General features: G+C 43.4%; 2 protein-coding genes across 5 annotated transcripts in view; one reads left to right on the top strand and one right to left on the bottom strand.

The window, feature by feature from the left end:
* TCN2 (transcobalamin 2) overlaps nucleotides 1-9,673 on the bottom strand; it is a 35,421-nt gene extending 25,748 nt beyond the window's left edge. The window contains exons 1-2 of one of the 2 annotated variants that reach the window (XM_083151491.1): nucleotides 9,495-9,673; nucleotides 5,145-5,270 (exon numbers count right to left, since the gene is read on the bottom strand). The gene's annotated coding sequence lies outside the window, so the exon portion shown is untranslated. The remainder of the gene's footprint in view (nucleotides 1-5,144; nucleotides 5,271-9,494) is intronic. The other variant, XM_083151492.1, reaches the window with a different exon arrangement.
* A 77-nt stretch (nucleotides 9,674-9,750) lies between these two features.
* CCDC117 (coiled-coil domain containing 117) lies at nucleotides 9,751-19,634 on the top strand. Of its 3 annotated transcripts, none has more exons than XM_083151494.1 (6): nucleotides 9,751-9,944; nucleotides 10,416-10,753; nucleotides 15,822-15,872; nucleotides 17,019-17,285; nucleotides 17,943-18,080; nucleotides 18,787-19,634. In XM_083151494.1, the coding sequence occupies exons 2-6, from the start codon at nucleotides 10,428-10,430 to the stop codon at nucleotides 19,022-19,024; spliced, it is 1,020 nt and encodes a 339-aa protein (XP_083007620.1). In that variant the 5' UTR covers nucleotides 9,751-9,944; nucleotides 10,416-10,427; the 3' UTR covers nucleotides 19,025-19,634. The 3 variants fall into 3 exon arrangements, with proteins under 3 accessions (XP_083007620.1, XP_083007622.1, XP_083007619.1); XM_083151496.1 differs by lacking the exon at nucleotides 9,751-9,944 and adding an exon at nucleotides 9,953-10,049; XM_083151493.1 differs by lacking the exon at nucleotides 9,751-9,944 and adding an exon at nucleotides 9,982-10,112.
* The last annotated feature ends 234 nt before the right edge of the window (nucleotides 19,635-19,868 follow it).

Below are 19,868 nucleotides of genomic sequence, written 5' to 3'. Positions count from 1 at the left end.
TCGTGCGTGCGCATCCTCTTCCGCCATCCCCTGCAAAGATGTCTCCCGCTCCATCTGTATATATAAATTGTGCTTGTGATTCTGAGTCACATGCAGCGCTGCGGCCCTCATTCAGGTATGTTCGGGGGATGCTGCTGCTGACAGGAATGGAGGGATCATAGCAGATACTGGAGATATCTGCTGCGTTCCCTCTGTGATATATTTAGTAGATCCATGTTACCACCAAAAATTTGTGTTTTGGGGAACTAAGCTGCAAATATTTATTCAATAATGGGGCCCTGTCAACTTTATGCAACAATAAACAGTAGCTAATACACCTTGAAAGACACTAAAGCAACCCGGGTTATTGCCGGGTCAACCTGGATTGATCTGTGGTTAGAAAGCACCAATGACCAAATTCCCAGGTCGAGCAACACGGCATATCAACTCTGGTCATAGCCAGGGTTAAACACGTCTCTGATCCGGGTTGCTGTGCAGTGTGAACGGGTATCCCGGGTCGAGCGACCCGGATCCCGTTCACATGAAGGAGAAGGCATCGCTTGGAGACAGCGTCAGATCCAAGTGCTGCCTCCTCCTCCGCCCCCATGTCCAAATCTGGGGTGTGACTCAGCATTTGCAGTGTGAAAGGGATATAAATAAAGCAAACTGCAAAGCATGACGTCAATACAGTTTCGGGGAACAGACATATTCCAAGCGCACCTATCTACCAATCACATAACATATCCCTCAGAAGGACACAGCAGGTCTGGTGGACTTGCCAGGCAGTGAAAATGTACTTTATTTTACCTCAAAAAATAAATAGAATGTTCATCCAGGAGACAGACCATGATATACAGTGGTATTATTAATTGTAAATACTCAGGTCAAATGTCTACTTAGAAACTTAAAACAGGGTCAATGAGAAAGGTGAAAGAGCCATGAAAAATCTAAAAACCAGGAAATTCTTTTGTAGAATTGTATTGTTCGTTCTGCTTCATAATTCACAATTAGGACAATTCTATCAATTATATCCTGTCAGCAAAACACATAGAAGCACAGTCAGCAGATGTTATGGGGGAAGCAGAGGCAAAACTGACATTATCAGCAATAAACTACTGGCAGTTATCTTGTGTGTGGCCTTTGACTGCATGTAGAACTCTGTAGAACTCTGAACTGTGACCACATTAGAAGAATGTGTGGCACACTTCATGGAAAACCTCAGACTGCCTAATGTCAACTGGAGAAAATTCTATATTGTGTGTGTGTGTGTGTATATATATATATATATATATATATATATATATATATATATAGATATATATATATATATATATATATATACACACACACTCAAATATGGGTGCTCAGTCAGGCCCTTAGTGAACGAAACCCCACTGAATGAATTGGAGGAGCTCAGTAGCACCATAAAAGTGTTTTATTTATTGATTAACAGTTTCTTATATAGCGCATACATTTTCCGCAGCGCTTTACAGAGAATAGATTAATATTTACATCAGTCCCTGCCCCAGTAGAGCTTACAATCTATATTCCCTACCACATGTACACGCACACAGACGTTCTAGGGTTCATTTTGTTGGAAGCCAATTAACCTACCTGTATATTTCATTACATTTTCCATCTTAATGGTGTTGAAGCAATAATTACTGACTGCTATTTCATAGATTTTAGTTGTTCTATTATGAACAGTGAGAAATTGGTTGTGGGATTTTGTTATTCAGGTGATGTGGGGAGGAGTGTTTATTTTTAATAGATTTGGTGATTAACAAATAGAGTAATCAATCAGGAAAACATATAGCAAATTACTATTTGCTATTTATGTTAATATTACATAATTATGTTAAAGCAGTAAGTCAACTAGGAATGAGCAGGAAGAGGTGTAAGCTTGCGAGCAGGGCCCTCCTACCTTTTTCACTATCTGTAAATACCCAGTTTGTTGTGTCACTGTCTCCAATTGTAGTGCACAATGGAATATGCTGGGCTATAAAAGAAACTGTTAATAAATAAATATTAAATAAGAATTGCGGTTGCAACAATGTTTAATTTATACTAGCAAACCATGAACTTGCAATTTTAGTATGCAGTCCTATGGAACTGTGAACAAAAAAGCAAGTTTGGAAGCACTTGAAGTGTGGCATATGGCTGCAGACACCGGGTCAGAGCATGGGAACGCCCAGCATTTTTGGCCATCCCCATGAAAACACTGGGGGTGAGATTTAATAGGATGAGAGATTCAGAAATTGAGAGATTTGGTGAGAAATCTCTAGTTTTTTTAAAGTGGCAAACATTTACACTTCAAAATCAAACTGGTTTTGCAGTGTAAATGATTGCCGCTTTAAAAAAAACTGGAGATTTCTCACCAAATCTCTCACTTTCTGAATCTCTCATCCTATTAAATCTCACCCATGGTGTTTCCCTGGTGTGGGCCGATGCCTGCTCGGCGTGAGCGGCTGATGTCACATGACCTCAACCCCTGCCCCCTCTTTGGCGGACTCAGACGAAAATAGCTTAGACTGACTTTTATTTCAGAAGGGGAGCAAAATCATTCAATGGTTGGCGACTATCCTATGATTTCTCTCTCCTACAGGCTGCATGCGAGGGGATGTGTTTTTGCTGAATCAGGCCCAAAGCCAGGGCCGTCTTAACATTGTCAGGGGCCCCTGGGCAGAACATTAGTGGGGCCCCTGGGCAGAACATTAGCGGGCGAGCGAGCTGCATTTGTCTCTCTCGCTGGCGAAGCCGTATCAGACCAGTATTGATGAGCACAGTACAGACTCCACAATTGCGGAGTAGAAGAGGAGCAGAAGCTTCTGTGGGATGTTGAACTTCCTCAGCTGCCTAAGGAAGAATAGCCTCTGCTGCGCTTTTCCAACAATAGTATCAGTGTTGGGCCCCCATTTAAGGTCCTGGGAGATTGTGGTTCCTAGGAACTTGAAGGAGTCCACTAGTGACACCACACTGTCAGCAATTGTTAGCGGAGGAACACCAACAGCCTTCTTCCTAAAGTCCGCTACCATTTCAACGGTTTTGAGTGGGTTGAGCTGTAGATGGTTGCAGTTGCACCAACGGGCCAATCGGTCCACTTCTTGTCTGTAGGCCGATTCGTCCCCGTCCTTGAGAAGGTCACTGACGGTAGTGTCATCAGCGAATTTGATTATCTTTACTGATTGCGCCTCTGAGGTGCAGTCATTGGTGTACAGGGAGAAGAGCAGGGGTGAGAGTACACAGCCCTGGGAGGGCTCCTGTGCTGATGGACCGCACTTGGGAGGTGAAGTTCCTCGCTTTCACAACTTGTTTTCTATCAGTCAGAAACTCCACAATCCAAGAACACGTAGCTTCAGGGACTCCTAGGCGGAGTAGTTTGGGGTGCAGGATGTTGGGGATGATTGTGTTGATGCTAAAGAGACAAATGCTAGAGACTTTTCTTGTGTTTATGACCTGGTAAATGTACCTGAAGGTGCGCCTGATGTAAACCAGTGACACTAGGGCAGCATATGGGCATAAATATGCTATTTGCAGCTTTGTACCAGCACGGGAGCATATGAGGTCAGGCTAGTATCAGCACTATAAACACAATGGCGGAAGCACAAGGGCAATTGCTTTGTGAGACAAATTGGCGATGTGCCATCAGAATGACATAAAACACTTATAACATAGGAATATCACAGAAGCAATATCGCTCCATCGTTTTACCTCACTCCACCATTTAGGGTTAAAATGTTACTCTACCATAATTATCTGTGCTGTACATAGCTACCCAATGTGGTTAATGAAATCCTTTCAATAGGTTTAGAGTGATAACTGTTTTAGTCAGTTGATTATATTATTTGCGATTATATTTTTGCTTCTGGTAAAACAAAAAACACATTGGGGGTATCCTATAAGCCACTGTAAGTTTTGCACATTAAAAAAACATGCTTTTATCACCCAATGGTCACACATGGGATCATATAAAATCCGCAGACTTATGTGTTTCCGTGGCGGTGATCATGGAATACATGCATGCTTATCGAGGGTTTTGTTTTGCCTGCCCAAAATAAGTGTCAGGGTGAGGTAATTAGCCATTTTACATGGTTGGGTTGACAATATCTAGGTCAACAGTCGATCACTATTGGTCGACAGTGACTAGGTAGACACCTAATGGTCAACCTACCCTAGGTCGACTGTGACAGAAGATCGACACAAGCTTTAGGATTGACATGTACATGGTTGACACTTTAAAGGTCAACAAGAATTAATTTTTCATGCCTTTTTTGGTGTCTATGTTTACATATGTTGACATGTACACCGTACAAGTGTACCGCGTCCCCTCACACGGCTCGCTGCACTCGTCATGCTTCATGCACACTATTATTATCTGACTCTATACCCACTTGGATAGTAAAGTATGAACCAAGTTGGTCTAAAAAAAAAAAAAAAACATGAGTGTCGACAATGTACATGTCAGCATTAAGCTTGTGTCGACCTTCAGACATTGTCGAGCTAGGGCATGTTGACCTAGTCACTGTCAAACTATAGTGGTCGAATTCCGGACACTATAAAGTAAATAGGATCGGCCCGTAACAACGTCCAGTACTTCCTTATGTCCACTAACAGCCTTTTTATATGTTTCTACTAATGAAGTTGTAATTTCTTTGGGGTCCAGGAAGCCGTCCCCATTTTGTCATGCTCTTCTCTCAGGTCACATGTTGTAGAAAATTTGCACACCCTTGCAACTACTACTGCAAAATGGAGTTTTAATTTCTACCACAGTCGCAATTGTGTGAAGCCTGCGAGTTTCATAAAACAAACTTGCACCTATTTAGATTGAGTCCTAACATTTATGTTAGTGTAATCCAGATTTCTTATAGGATGGATAACATGTAGTATCATATTACTAGAACTGTTACATATAAAGATTACACTGCTTTGATTATGGAATCAGGATTTTGTAATATATATATATATATATGTTTGGCGTCTATGAATGATCTCTACAAAGGTTATATATATGAATTGTCTCACACACACACTCATCTGTAACGGAGAGAAACTAGCACCATTGTTCTCAGGAAAAACGTGTTGACAACTCAATCTTACACACAATTTGTGAAACATTAGATCTAAAACATTCACTAAACAAAATCCAATACATTATCAAGACTTACCTATCTACTTTCACATACAGTAGTAGATCCCCTGGAAATCACTTTACAGCATAATACTTTACTCTCAGAGATTCAGGAACGTTTTGTCTCCCCCTGATCACATGACTGCTCTTTTACCCCCTCCCACTAAAAGAGAAAGCCATTGAAGGAGGAACTGTGTGAGTACAAGCACTGCACATTCACAATCACAAATGATTCTGTGAAAGTGACTGTGGCTCACATCTTTCAGATATACACATTACAAAACATAAGCTCTGAAATATTTAACTACATAAAAAAATAAGATACATAAATTGGGCACCATTGAGTAAATGATTTGATGTGCACACAATGTGGCATTAAAAGGGTATGAAAATAAAATGCTTATACAGGTAGTAGGTCATCTTCTCACATATACAGAGTATTTGCAGCATCTGTGATTTAAATATGCTCCAAAGGAGGACTTCAGATCACTGTGATGAAATTAATGGTGGTAATCCTAAAAAACAGAACACAGCAGAACATGGATCATTGCCGCGTCTGGAAGTAATATATTTTAACTAAACACACATGGGTTGCTGTAAATTACTTTGGGGCCTATTTATCATTCTATATTTGAGGCTAAATCCCCCAAAATATCCCTACTGCGAACCCTCCTGCACCACCGCCCCACCCCCCATAGGTTTCTATAAGGGATGCAAAGCTGTCCGAAGCATAAACATCGGGCAGCAGCACATCACATCCCTGGGCTACCGCCACCGCAACCTGTTCCTGCGCATCAGGGATGATAATCCCACTGTTAGGGCTATTGCACATGCTACGGCTCCTTCCGGGCGGCGAAATCCAAAAGCCAAAAGACGTGCCGCACACAGTAGTTGTGAATGGACACTATTGTGTCCATTCACACGGGACGGCCACGGCCCGGCCGTCCGGTTGCAGCCAGATCCCGCCACTAGAAGGGACGGCTGCCGGGCTGTGGCCATCCCCTCCATTCTAAACTGATGTGTGCGGCACAGCTTCCTGGCCGTGCGGGATTTTGCCGTCCGGCAGGAGCCGGAGTGTGTGAAACCGCCCTTAGGATTGCATTTTATAATGTGATCCTGGGCGGTAATATTCCATCCAGATTGCGTTGTAAATACGATCCTTGGTAAATGGGCCCCTTAGGCTGTTGTGTGTACTATTTTGCCTCCAGAAGATGGAACAGATGTTCCATCACTGATCCCTAATGCCCCTTTCCCACTGCAGCTAAAAAACGGTAAATTGCAGATTTTCAGCGCAAATTACCGTTTTAAGGCTGCAGTGGGAAAGTGGCAGAGTTGAAATACCGTTTAAAGCTAAATGGTATTTCAACCCGTTTTTAAAGCAGAGTCCTACACGTTAAAATAATGTTTAAGAGGCAGTGGGAATGCCTCTTAAACGTTATTTAGCCTCCAGGCAGTCCCAGTGCCTGATGAGACCTAGTAGTTCTCACTTTGTGCATGTGTAATGAGTGCACGTGCATAATAAAGAGCCGCTCATTACATATGTGCATATGTAATGAGTGGCTCATTATTATGCGCGTGCACTCATTACATATGCGCAAAGTGAGAACTACTTGTTCTCATCAGGCACTGGGACTGCCTGTACCCTGCATGGACCCCCGCTGCCACCCTCTGCCCTGCATTCCCGTGCAGGTAGGCACAAGGGGAGGGGAGGTGGGGGCACAGGGCAGGTACGGGGGGGTTAGGCACTCTTTACACTTGGGGGGGGGGGGATTAGGCACTCTTTACACTGGGGGGGGGGGGTTAGGCACTCTACATTTTACACGGTTCACTGCAATGGGAATGGTACTTAAATGGTATTTAAAATGGTAATCTGCTGCAGTGGGAATGCTAATACCGTTATAAATACCATTTAAGATTACCAGTACTTTAAACTGGTCTGCAGTGGGAAAGCAGCATGAGAGAAACACAAATGATAAAATTAACTTTATTACATAGCACTGGGAAATAATGGAATGTTATATGTAATAATAACATCCCATCCCTGATTCTGAGTCTTACTCTCAGAATCTGGCCATCTTTTGCCTCAGATGCATATGCAACTCTGACTGTATGCAGTAGTGGCAATGCAGGAGACACGCTTCTCTGCGTACATGATCGCAGCTGACAGCATATACACACCCCAAAATATGACCACATCATGCTTGCTTTTTACCACCCATAAAAGATCACTTCCTGTCAATCACTCAATTAATTCCTGACTGCGAGTGGACTTGCAGATACCCATATTCATGTGCAGAGAGATTGCAGTGCAGGCTGCTGAGAATTGCTCAATTGCAAAAACATCAGAATAGTTTACAACTCTGAATTAGGCCTTTAGTCAATCGTCTGTGTTCACGCATAGATATCCTTAAAAGCTGGTGAGTAACTGTGGAGTTTGGCTATCCTGTGCATTTCTTTACCATGGTGAATGGGGCCCACATAATATTTATACGGCTTCCCTCCTGTGTCAAAACAACCTGGAATCATTGTTATTTCTGAATTTAACAGTACTGTACTATATATGTTTACTATTATTCTGTGTGCCAAACTACAACTGCTGCTCCACTCGGTACCAGAGAATTGGAATGGCCATTGACCTTCGGTGGGTTTTGAAAACATTGGTGGTCTATGACTTATGGCAGGTGTTCTTTTTACCCCATCGACAGCTCTGAGTGAAGCCCATGTACAGAACTCACCTATCAATGGCTTAACCACCAATAGATTTCTACCATTTTTTTTCTACCAACACATCAGCAATCAAAGGTACAGCTTTTGATGGCCATCACTACCACTGGGCATGGCTAATTCATAGGCACGCACTATGGCACAAGGTATTCTATAAAGATGATATGTGTCCCATGGCCATTACTCATCCTTAGACACACAGCCAATCATGTATACTTATACATGTCAAACACATCCTCCTTATTCTTCTCCCTAGTGTTTTCACATATTGGGTGCACAGTGATAATGTTTTTACTGTTTTGTAGGGATAGCAGCACATGTGCAGGTAGCGCAACCATTAAAATTGCACATGTACAGTAGAAAAGACAGGAAGGCAGACATCTGCACAGTGGAGCAGGGGACACTGTGGAACTGGAACTGCTGCTGTTGCATCAGGATGTTATCAATACATAGTGATTGAGAATCATTTTAAAACCTCAATGTATTGGTAGATGAACATCGATCTTTCTGGAAATATCATAGAGATATTTTCATCCCTATAGTGTTGCTCTCACCCAGCTCAGCCACATGGGCTTCACTCAGAGCTGAGGTCTGTACAGGGAGTTGACTCCCTGACTCAAGAACATCACAACTAATTCAGAGTCTCCTAAACATTCAGAGATGTACACAAATCCCTAATGGTTGTTTAACGGCACCTGCGCAAGACCAATACTATGCATGTGCAGAATAGGTTCTGCATCATCAGAAGCAGTATGACTGCAGACTTCAGATGAATGAGAACCTGCAGCAATTTTGGCATGGCAATTGGGAGTGCTGTACAAAACAGGGGCATGATTGCCTCATATTTTACACTGGCCAGTGTCTGTGTCTTTTAATCAAATTTACCGGCCACTGCAGCTTGAATTCCTCCACCAAGTAACATGAGTGTTAAGGCACATTCACTAGTCCAATTTCACCCGATTCCAACGGTTTGGGATGAGAAATCGTCTCAAATCATCGTTTGACATCCCCTTGAGTCCGATGCACGGCCCGAGCGCACTGGTCGATACATCACATGTGAAAGTACTGAATGCAATTCTGCTCTCCGGGAAGGTCCCAGGTGGCTCAAGAGGGATCGGATGGCCATACACTGCTGCGACACTTCAACACATCTTACGCGTTGTCGGCCTGAAGACTGACAAGACATAAGAGGAAACCTTCTGAACGACACATCTACTATAATTATGGTACTTCATGGTCCTAATAATTAATTAATAATAATTAATTGACTAAGGGGTATACTCAGTCCAGGATTCCACAGTCGGAATCCAGCTGTTTTCCAATAACGTGACAGATGCAAATCAGTGAAAACGACCACGGATTGTCAGAGAACAGTCACGGGTTCGACAATCCACAGCCTTTCTGACAAAACAGATTTGACTTTTAAAAAAGTAGACGTCCTTCAATGCTGTCGGAAATGGAAGCATTGAATGGGCGACTGTCGATATTTCCACCTGTTTGAAATATCGTCACAAATTGATTACCCCGCTATATATTCAAAATTAAAGTACATATCGCCGAGTGTGTCCACAGCTTTAACTCAACAATTAAGTAGCTGAAAAAACGCACGAGAAAATATGCCATGGAATAAATCCATGGATCACTCCAGCGACCTGTCTCATACCTGGGAAATACTTCAGTAAATTCTTGTTTGCGCAAATCTGCAGAGTGATAGCGGTGAATAAGGCGTTACATAATTAAGTGAAGTGCATGAATAAAGATCTCGCAAAGTGCAAGTTCTGGAACCAAAAAGATGGCGGCGCGCATAGGCACGACAAGATTACAGCGCGCACAAGTTGCTAGACTCAGCCCCGTTGACTGACAGCTCCCCGCCCCGCCCACATATAAGTACTGTCTGGTCGGCTGCACGCGCTTCATCTCTATGGTTGAAGGAGAGTAGAAACGCTGAGAGCGTTCTAGAAGGGTGCAGGCTCCGCCCAGCGGGGGAATACTGGTTGAGGCGCACGGGAGCCAGCGTCACTCAGAGCCTGGGAGATGGAGTACTTGTAGTATGGAAGGTTGTCTATCGCGAGACTAGTGGCACAGGAGGGCGGAGGTGACCCCATAGTGACGGGTGAGTGACCCGCGGCCAAAGGGAACTTGAAGTCACCTCAGTAGTACCTTATGCCGATTCTTATTGCAGTGACACAATCGTGCGACCTCAGCGACGCCCGGTCTGGTCAGTGCGCAGCTGTCAATGAACCACAGTTCCCAGCATGACCGACGTGTAGCTCTGAACCAGGTGTTGCTGCAGGGAGCCCCCACAGCTGACTGCTACATGACAGTTCTCAGTAACCTCATCGTATTGCTTACAGCACGCATGGGGTGTTCCAGGGGAAGCAGCATTGTTTTGTAAACTGACTTTCTGTCAGAGAACATGTCTCACTGCTTTCCCTATAACATTATTATTAGTCTGAGTGTTCTTGCTAACATGTGTTTTAGTATATTCCAGAATCCATACCTTCTCAGCTTATGCTTTGTTTAGCCATGCAATTAGTATTACTTTACTTTGTTAGGTTTAATTGTTAGTTATTTTCCCTCCTAGGAGGACGCTGGAATGGCTGCTGCTGTCTGGACTTGTAGCACACAACCATTGTGCGGGATGGAGTATCACCAGTCTCCAAACTCCTTTCTTTTGCGGACCAACCCATCAGGTGTTCCTGAGTCCCCGTTTCTTGGCACATCAGCCAATGATCTCAACGAAATAAGCAGCGTCTCTATGGCTGGTGGGATAATCCATAACAATGCAGACGTTGGGAACTATAGCCAATACATCCCAAGTAGCAGCGCTGCTAGAGAGAATGTTGGCCTGGTTTTGGGAAGTGAATTGTTATTTCAAAGACCTGATGTGCCCCCTTTATCTTCTCTAACAAGCTGCACTGGGTAAGTGCTTCTTATGGCACTACTTATGATTTGTAAATCTGGACGGACCCTACATTTTTTTTATTTTTTATTTATTTTATTATTGTTTCGAAATGGTCTCATCTTTTAGACAACACATTGGTGTTCAGTTGTCCAGTGATGTCCTTGTTTGAGCTGCATGTGATTTAACAACCACAGTACATCTGCATGTGAGGCCCAGCTTCGTTATCCTCAAGGAATTATAATGGCCATATTTTAAGGTGCCCATACAGTGTGTTTTGCACATGCGATGCGCGCTCCCGTGCACATGCGATGCGCGCTCCCGCGCACATCACAAAAAGAATGTGCAGCACATAGTTTTTGTACTAGATACGCTCTAGTACAAAAAGTATGGTGCACATCGCTCTGTATATGGGCACCATTAGGTGCTGAAGATCTGTGTGAAATTGTGCACAATTACCTCTGAATAGGCCAAAATATTTCTTTACCTCCACAGCCAACTTGTGCTAATGGCCAGTCAAACTATATTAGCTGCAAGTAGTGGTGTGACCAGCTTCTATGCCCCTCTGAATACTTCTGCATAGAATGAAAGTGAGCCATAATAAAGTACATCTTATGTGGTGTTTCAATAATGTGCAGTGTCAAAAATTGTACATAAATTAGCATGTCACACTGGGGGTTATTTTGGTTCACTCTTTCTGACAAATTCCTTCTTAGAGGGACAAAACCATGTGCACTGCAGGTGGGGCAGATGTAACTTGTGCAGAGAGAATTAGATTTGGGTGGGGTTTTACTTCAAAGTGAGATCTATATTGCAGTGTAAAATAAAGCTGGCAGTATTTACCCTGCACAGAAACAAAATAACTCACCCAAATCTAATTCTCTCTGCACATTTTACATCTGCCCCCCTGCAGTGCACATGGTTTTGTCCATCTAAGAAGGATTCTGTCAGAAAGAGTGAAGTAGAATAAGGCCCTCTGTTCCAGGCACTAAATGTGAATGCTGCTTGGATAACCTTGGTTTCCCTCGTTAAGGGGTGTACACACGAACATGCAGGCAAAGCAATTTTGGCTTAGCCCATGAGCGATTTTGAGTAGGACGATTTTGGCCATAGGCCAAATACAGTGTGTTCGGCTTAATCAAAATTGTTTTACCTGCGCAGTCTATTTGGCTGGGGCCATAGTGACATCGTGCATCTCTATTGCCTGCAGTGATCACTCTTGGGATGCCAATTCTGTGCCATTTTTTCAATCACGGGATTTGGGATTAAAAAATGCTCAATCCTGTAATTGACTTAATGGTGTCAAAGCAGGTAGCAGCAGGGCTCTTTAGCTGCACTGCATCTTCCTCCTTAGCTCTACCACCTGTCCCTCAGTCCTTATATCCTCTTCCCCCTCTCTCTCCTGGCTGGAGACGTGGCTATTGGGCTGTGCAGCGTGACCCCTGAGGTCACGCTACGCACAGCCGAGGGGCAGACGGGCAACATCTGCTAATCAGCCTAGCATTAAAAAAAAAAAAAAAAATCAAACCCCCACATCTGTGCGGTTCGCATGTGCTAACTAATCCTGAAATGATTAAAATCCCGTTGATTTGATTGGCCTCCCTAGTACAGAGGGTATGATTCTGGCTAACTTTGCTAGGCAAAATTGCGTAGCGCATCGCTCCGTGTGCACACAGCTTTACGCCCCTTCTGCCTTGAGAAGTTTCAGTATTCCACCAAGTGCATGCTGAAGTTTTGCTGCTCCTCCTGTTGTCTGACATCAGAATCTAACAAAGATCAGTGAACCCTACAGCTTTGTGGGACTATATTAATAAGAATATGTTTACACCATTGGATGACCCGCTAAAAAAAGATAAATCCTAGTCAGTGATTTAGTTGCCACTTGATTCCCTATAGTAATTGTTTTGCAGGTCAATGACCGGCAGTTCATATACAGCATTTTGAGATGCTCATAACATTGTGTATTTCATCTTCCTTTGGATTGCCTTACTGTAAGGGGTTAATACAATTTGGCACAAGTTAAGTCTTGCAAGCCGTTCAGATGGAGAATCAGAACTCGCACTGCAAACTATTTTGTGTGCTCACCCTTGTAAGAAGGCAATGAAAAAGTCAGTAGTGGAGAATCATTGGTAGAAGCCTCCATGAAAAATCATGCCCATAGGGGGTTGATTGATGTGGCATAATTTTTTCAATAAAGACTTTTAGGTTGTCAGGCGAGTTTCTGTTGAGACAAAAAAAATCCTAAATGGATTAAATCAGGGGTGGGGAACCTTTTTTCTACCGAGTACCATTTGGAAAATTTGAAAACCCTTCGGGGGCCATATAAAAATGATCAACTTAAAAATACATGTGGGCATTATACACAGGGCAGCGGCATATACACAGGGCAGCGGCATATACACGTGGACATTATACACACGGGCAGCGGCATATACACGTGGACATTATACACACGGGCAGCGGCATATACACGTGGACATTATACACACGGGCAGCGGCATATACACGTGGACATTATACACACGGGCAGCGGCATATACACGTGGGCATTATACACACGGGCAGCGGCATATACACGTGGGCATTATACACACGGGCAGCGGCATATACACGTGGGCATTATACACACGGGCAGCGGCATATACATGTGGGCATTATACACACGGGCAGCGGCATATACATGTGGGCATTATACACACGGGCAGCGGCATATACATGTGGGCATTATACACACGGGCAGCGGCATATACATGTGGGCATTATACACAGGGCAGCGGCATATACACGTGGGCATTATACACAGGGCAGCGGCATATACACGTGGGCATTATACACAGGGCAGCGGCATATACACGTGGGCATTATACACAGGGCAGCGGCATATACACGTGGGCATTATACACAGGGCAGCGGCATATACGCGTGGGCATTATACACACGGGCAGCGGCATATACGCGTGGGCATTATACACAGGGCAGCGGCATATACACGTGGGCATTATACACAGGGCAGCGGCATATACACGTGGGCATTATACACAGGGCAGCGGCATATACACGTGGGCATTATACACAGGGCAGCGGCATATACGCGTGGGCATTATACACACGGGCAGCGGCATATACGCGTGGGCATTATACACACGGGCAGCGGCATATACGCGTGGGCATTATACACACGGGCAGCGGCATATACGCGTGGGCATTATACACACGGGCAGCGGCATATACGCGTGGGCATTATACACACGGGCAGCGGCATATACGCGTGGGCATTATACACACGGGCAGCGGCATATACGCGTGGGCATTATACACACGGGCAGCGGCATATACGCGTGGGCATTATACACACGGGCAGCGGCATATAAGCGTGGGCATTATACACACGGGCAGCGGCATATACAGTGGCCAGAGACACTAGGACTGGCTAATTAATGCACAGCATTAATCCAGGGGTTGTCATTTACTCATAAAAAGTGGAGAAAGTGGCAGTGTCACCCCCAAACAGGTTTATGTGATTATCTCTGATTATGATAATCAGAGATAATCACATAAACCTGTTTGGGTGTGAATCCAGGGGTAAATGACAACCCCTGGATCTGTCAGTCACTGGGGAAGGGAGGGTGAGAGGAGCAGCATTTACAGTACCTTTAACACACTAGTTGTAGCAGCACAGCGTGATGGCTGCTGCTACGGCTGTTGTAGGATGCTCCCGCCCATGCACATGCACTGACTGATCCTCAATCAGGCGACCAGTCTCCCTCCCTACTGCCCGCATCACATCCACAGCCACTGTGATTGGAGGGCGCGTGTTAACATCTCCCCGCTGCAGCACCCATCCATGTGGGCGGGCAGGCGGGCGCCTGATTAGGTAGGATAGGAACATTGCTCGGCGGGCGGGAGGCCGGCTGATTAATCAGTAATATAGGCGGGCGGCTGAATCAAGCTTAATCAGCCCACCGCCTGCCCACCTATATTACTGATTAATCAGCCGCCCGCCAGCACAGCTATATTACTGCAGTAATATAGCCAGGCGGGCGGGCGGCTGCTTAAACAGTAAAATATGCAGCTGGGCGGGCCGGACAAGCAGGGTGCGGGGGCCGTATCCGGCCCGGGGGCCGGAGGTTCCCCACCCCTGGATTAAATGATTTAGGTAAGTGGAGGTTGTGTATTGATAGAAGAGGGGTTTTAGTACTTGAAGAGGATATATGGTCCTGCAATCTTGTTCGTTACAGATGTGTCCACATACATCTAGCCTTCTTGCAAGATAAACAGCCCTTCTAGTCACACGTGACATAGATGCGCTGAGCCTCTTCGTGGCCCACTTTTCCATCAATGCAACTTATTTGCAACGTAAGTAGAACACACATGCAGCTTATGCTGAGTGAAATGTTATGTGGCATGCCTATATTCTGTGATGCTACACTGCAGTTTTTTTACTAGAAAACCTGTTTCGTTTTGTATTCGGATACAGCCGCACACAGATTATAGGCTGTAAGTGGAAGCTGCTTCTGTGTCCTAGTCGCACCATTTTGTGAAGACGCACTTTAATTGTAAGTGTTGCAGGAAAAGATGCACTACAGAGTCACACAGCACACGGGTTATGTATAACGTGACGTGTAGCGCACAGAGGATAGATGTGGACGGATTTGGTATGAATGGCAGACAGACGGGATGTTGATGGTCAGAAGATAGCGACATCCCACTGAACAGAATCTTGTCAGGGGGTTACCGGCTCCCCCTATGCTCCTCACCCTCTGCATCCTGGTCGCCAGCATCTTAACCGCATCCCATGTGGACACTTCTATGTTTTTCTCCCAGGTCCTATGTTGTAGAAACTTGCCAACCCTTGCTGTGAATCTGCGAATTGGCATCTTTTACTGGCTCTTGCATTTATTTAGTACATGCATTGCCACAATATATGCATGTTTTTTTTAATAAAACAAACTCTGAATTGGATTGATCCATCTTGTGGGTATACCATTAATGGTGTTAGTGGTGGTTGTGTTCCAATTGAATTGTTCTGTGAGATTGTTAAATGTATAAAACCTTGTCTTCAGTATCTACACTTTGTCTTTTGTTTAGACCAAGTGCTCAACGCAGAAAGAAACACAAACACCAGCAGGAAGACAATGAGTAAGTAGATTTCCAGTTCACTTAATAGTATGCATGAATTTCACGTGGGAAAAAGCACAATGGATGGACTTATTTAGCTCAATTAATCAAATATCTAGATCAGCGGCCCACATTGAGAGATTTTATAAGATTTTTTATCAGACATTCTATACTCCAGTGAAAATGAATAGATTTGACCCTAACCACCCAGATACCTGTTGGCGATGCGGAGAAAGAGCTGACTTAAAACATATATTCTGGTACTGCAGTAAGCTTGGGGAGCTATGGGCAGGAATAGAGCAGTTGATCCTTGAGAGCTTGGGACTTGAGATACAATTAACACCTCAAATTGTATTGCTACATAGCCTTCCACTAAATTTAACCAGGGCAAAGAAATATCTATTAAACCAAATAATAAATGCAGCGATAGCTGCTATTGCGCAATACTGGAGGCAGGAACAAGTCCCAACCTCCCAAGACATACAAAAAAAGATCGCCTATAATTATAAGATGGAAACGCTGGGGAGAACGCAAAAGGATAGGATAAAAAAAATGTGGGGAGAATGGGAGAGATTTAACCTATATAAATAATAACACAAAGATACCCCGATAGCGTGGTCCTTGATGCTCATAATAAAGCCTCTATTGTCAAGTAATAAATGCCAAGTAACCTATGTCGATTGCCGCACTTGTTAATGAATGTCGTAGATGTCTAGGTATTGTTTAGATGTATTGTCCATAGGTCCAACGTGGGACCTGATGTAATTGTATGTTTGTCTTTTTTATAAATTGAAAAATTTTGAATAAAAATTAAAAAAAAAAAAAAAAAAAAAAATAGTATGCATGTTCTGTTTTCATACTATAGTCTTGAGGCAGAGACACTGTGCTGATGTGTGTCAGTCCCAGAGCTTGGCAGCTATCTGTTCTGTTCTACTGCACTTGACAGGTGATGGAAAAAACAGGTTCATATCACAAAAGCACCAATACCCATATCTATACCGTCTGCAGTGTGCAGCTATAAGAAACAGCAGGTGACTTTGAGGCTGCTAAATGTGGGCAATTTTAGAAAATGCTGAAGCATCATTACCTTCCCATTCACAGATGGAAAATCCGGCAACTTGTTTGTTCTGTTCTATTAATTTGTACTCTTATCTTTTTTTGTTATAGTTGCCCATTGAAGAAAAGGAAACTTTCAGTCTCGCCTAGAGCACCTGTATTTGAAAGAGGACGCTCTCTAGGTGTTTTTACTGGAGACACCCAACAGCCATACTGGAACCCTAGCCAGTCACATGTGGAGCAAACTTCTGTGCTTCCGGATTTGTGTGACCAGTCTTTTGAGATGATGCACACACTCCCCACTGAGGCAATGGAGGAAGTCCCTGTAGAATCTCAATATGCCGCTACTCTTAGAAGAATTAGGGATATTGAAAGCAGGTAAAAATTATATAATGGAAGGACAAGGACAAGCTGTTTGCTCACTGGACCTCTGTTTATTAGCAAATTATATATCCTTAAATAATTTATCCAGTGTCTGTATAGGCATCCCTTATGTGACTTATTGGTCTGGCCATTGTTTGGTGACCATCGGGCAGATGTGCTAAGCATTGGAAAGTGATCAAGTAGAAAGAACTAAGAATTCAGTTGCCAGCAGTTTTTTGGGTTTTGCTATTCAGTTAAATGACAGAAAATGAAATATTGTAATTTGTAATGAAATCACTGAGGACAAGTTTGATTTATTTTATTGTTTATCTTGGGAAAACGACTGATCTGGACAATATGCACGATAATGTCGTTAGAGATATTGTTCTGCATATGTTCAGGAAATACAGTGTGTCCCAGCTTAAGTGTGACAGAACATTAACCTCAGTGGTATGCCTGGAAAATTTCCATGCATACCATCGATTCCTAGGTGTGTGCCAGTGGTACATCACCCGAACGGCCCATTTAGTCCCATGTGCTCATTGTGAATCTGGCATGATTTTTTTTTTTCTCCATGACCTTGTCACTTTCTGTTGTTGTTGTTGTTGTTGTTGTAATATATATATTTTTTATTAAATTGCACATGTTAAAACTTCTCCCTCCCCCCAATAGGTTAGTAGTGGAGGAGGATGACTATGATGAACAACCTACAAAGAGCCATTTACCCACACTTGTGATGTCCGATGTACTTGTAGAAGGCTTAAAAAAGGGATTTGATGAGTCCCTAACCAAGAAAATTGTGGATTCTATGTAAGTGTGCAGATATATATTCATATAGTTTTGATTTTGTAACCCTGGACCTGAAAGGTCTGCCAGCAAAATAAGTCATGTGGACAATGTTGGTCTATTTTAAATAAAATACACACTCTAGTGCTGGGGTAGCCAAGCCTAGTCCTCGAGAGCTACCAACAGTGCATGTTTTGCAGGTCTCCTCACAGAATCACAAGGGAGCTAATTAGCTCCATCTGTGGATCTTTTAAAATGTGTCCGTGATTAATGAGTGCAGCTGTGCAGCAGCTAGGTTGTCTGGAAAATGTGAACTGTTAATAGCTCTCGAGGGCTAGGGTTGGCTACCACTGCTCTAGTGGATGGTAGGGTATGGAATACTGTTGGCTCAGACAAAGTGAAAACCTCTTGTCAACCTAATATGTGTCGACCTTCGTAGTGTCTACCTAGCGACTGTATCCCCCTGGAGACAAAATTCCTAAGTAGGCTGCGCTATAGGCTATGTCATCCCTGGCTCTTGTTACAGCTACAGAATGTTTAATGATGCGTTGCCCATATATTTCTTGAGTGTAAAAGTTAATTGCATCTGTGTTTATACTGCAGAGAGCAGTGCTGCCTCTGGGGGGAGGGGGGATGATGGAATGATATAGGGGCCCCCTCTACTCATGTATGGGGCATGTGAAGGATTACTTATATGAAGGTGGATAATCTTTTATTTTAAATAATTCAGGAGTCGACCATCTATGGAGCTTGTTCTCTGGAAACCACAACCCGAATTCCTTATTGATAAACTACAGTGCATTGCCAGTAGCTATGAGGAGGATTCTGACCTATCCAAACAAGCCCATCACACACCAGGAGCTTCCTTCCCTCAGGAAGAGGACTCTGACAAGCAGACAGCACCCGCTATAGACTGTGATATTGACACAATGTGGAACAGAGGAGAAGAAGAAGAAATGGAACTGTAAAAGACTATTCAGTAAACTTTCCTGTTGAAATTCCAATCGAGATGTTTAACTTCGATGGCAGCTGCCATGAAAGCATTGGCCTAAACTTGGAAATATTGCTTTATTGTCACTTGAATGTTCATCTCTGTGGGGATGCTCTGAACAAACTGTATCTGTGGACACTTGGCATTGCCAATGAGCAAGGGTTTTATACCCAGATGGCTGAAATTAATACCATTTGCAAAATGTTTTTTTTTTTTTTTTTTTTTTTTTTTTTTTTTATGCTTTCTTAATCCTGACGGCAGTCCTTTTCTGCCACAAGAGACACTGTTACATGATTTGCACATGTATACCTACAGTTAGCGCTGCCAAACTATTAACAACAAACCTAATGGTAAGTTGGGAGAATTGTTGCTTGACGCAAAAGATCATATTTTGTTTTTTTTGCAGTTACATATATTGTATTTAGGGGGTTGTCACCCCCTCTCCATTATGTTGGCTATAATGGCATTGTCAGTTTACAGAATTATTCTGAATACGATGGTGTGGTCTTTAGTGTTTTGGATTTTAAGTTGCTAATTTCACATTTTGTAAACCTAAAAAATACTTTTATAATAAAATTCAATCAGTGCTTTGCTTTGGATTTATTCATAGAGAAGGGCAATAGCTGCTTTTGGGTTTTAGGTTTAACGTCAAATTATGGCGGGGGGGGGGGGGGGAATTAATCGACACAAATCCTCCTGCGCAATTCAATCAACTCAATTTCTTTACGTTTCCAGGCCAAAACGCATAATATCTGTGAACCTCCCACGGAACCTAGGTGTGTTTTGTAGGCACAAATCTGACTTGTATCACAATTATTAAA

This window comes from Crinia signifera, chromosome 1 (assembly GCF_055691185.1).
Source record: "Crinia signifera chromosome 1, ASM5569118v1, whole genome shotgun sequence".
In the NCBI taxonomy this organism is placed as follows: domain Eukaryota; kingdom Metazoa; phylum Chordata; class Amphibia; order Anura; family Myobatrachidae; genus Crinia; species Crinia signifera.
Note: the sequence above shows the minus strand (reverse complement) of the source record. Positions and strands in the feature narration are given on the sequence as shown.

Coding starts and splice junctions, on each gene's coding strand:
- CCDC117 (XM_083151493.1), top strand. CDS start 10,068: ATGAACCACAGTTCCCAGCATGACCGACGTGTAGCTCTGAACCAG. Junction 10,113..10,415: donor GACGTGTAGCTCTGAACCAG/GTGTTGCTGCAG, acceptor TTTCCCTCCTAG/GAGGACGCTGGAATGGCTGC. Junction 18,081..18,786: donor AAGAAAATTGTGGATTCTAT/GTAAGTGTGCAG, acceptor TAAATAATTCAG/GAGTCGACCATCTATGGAGC.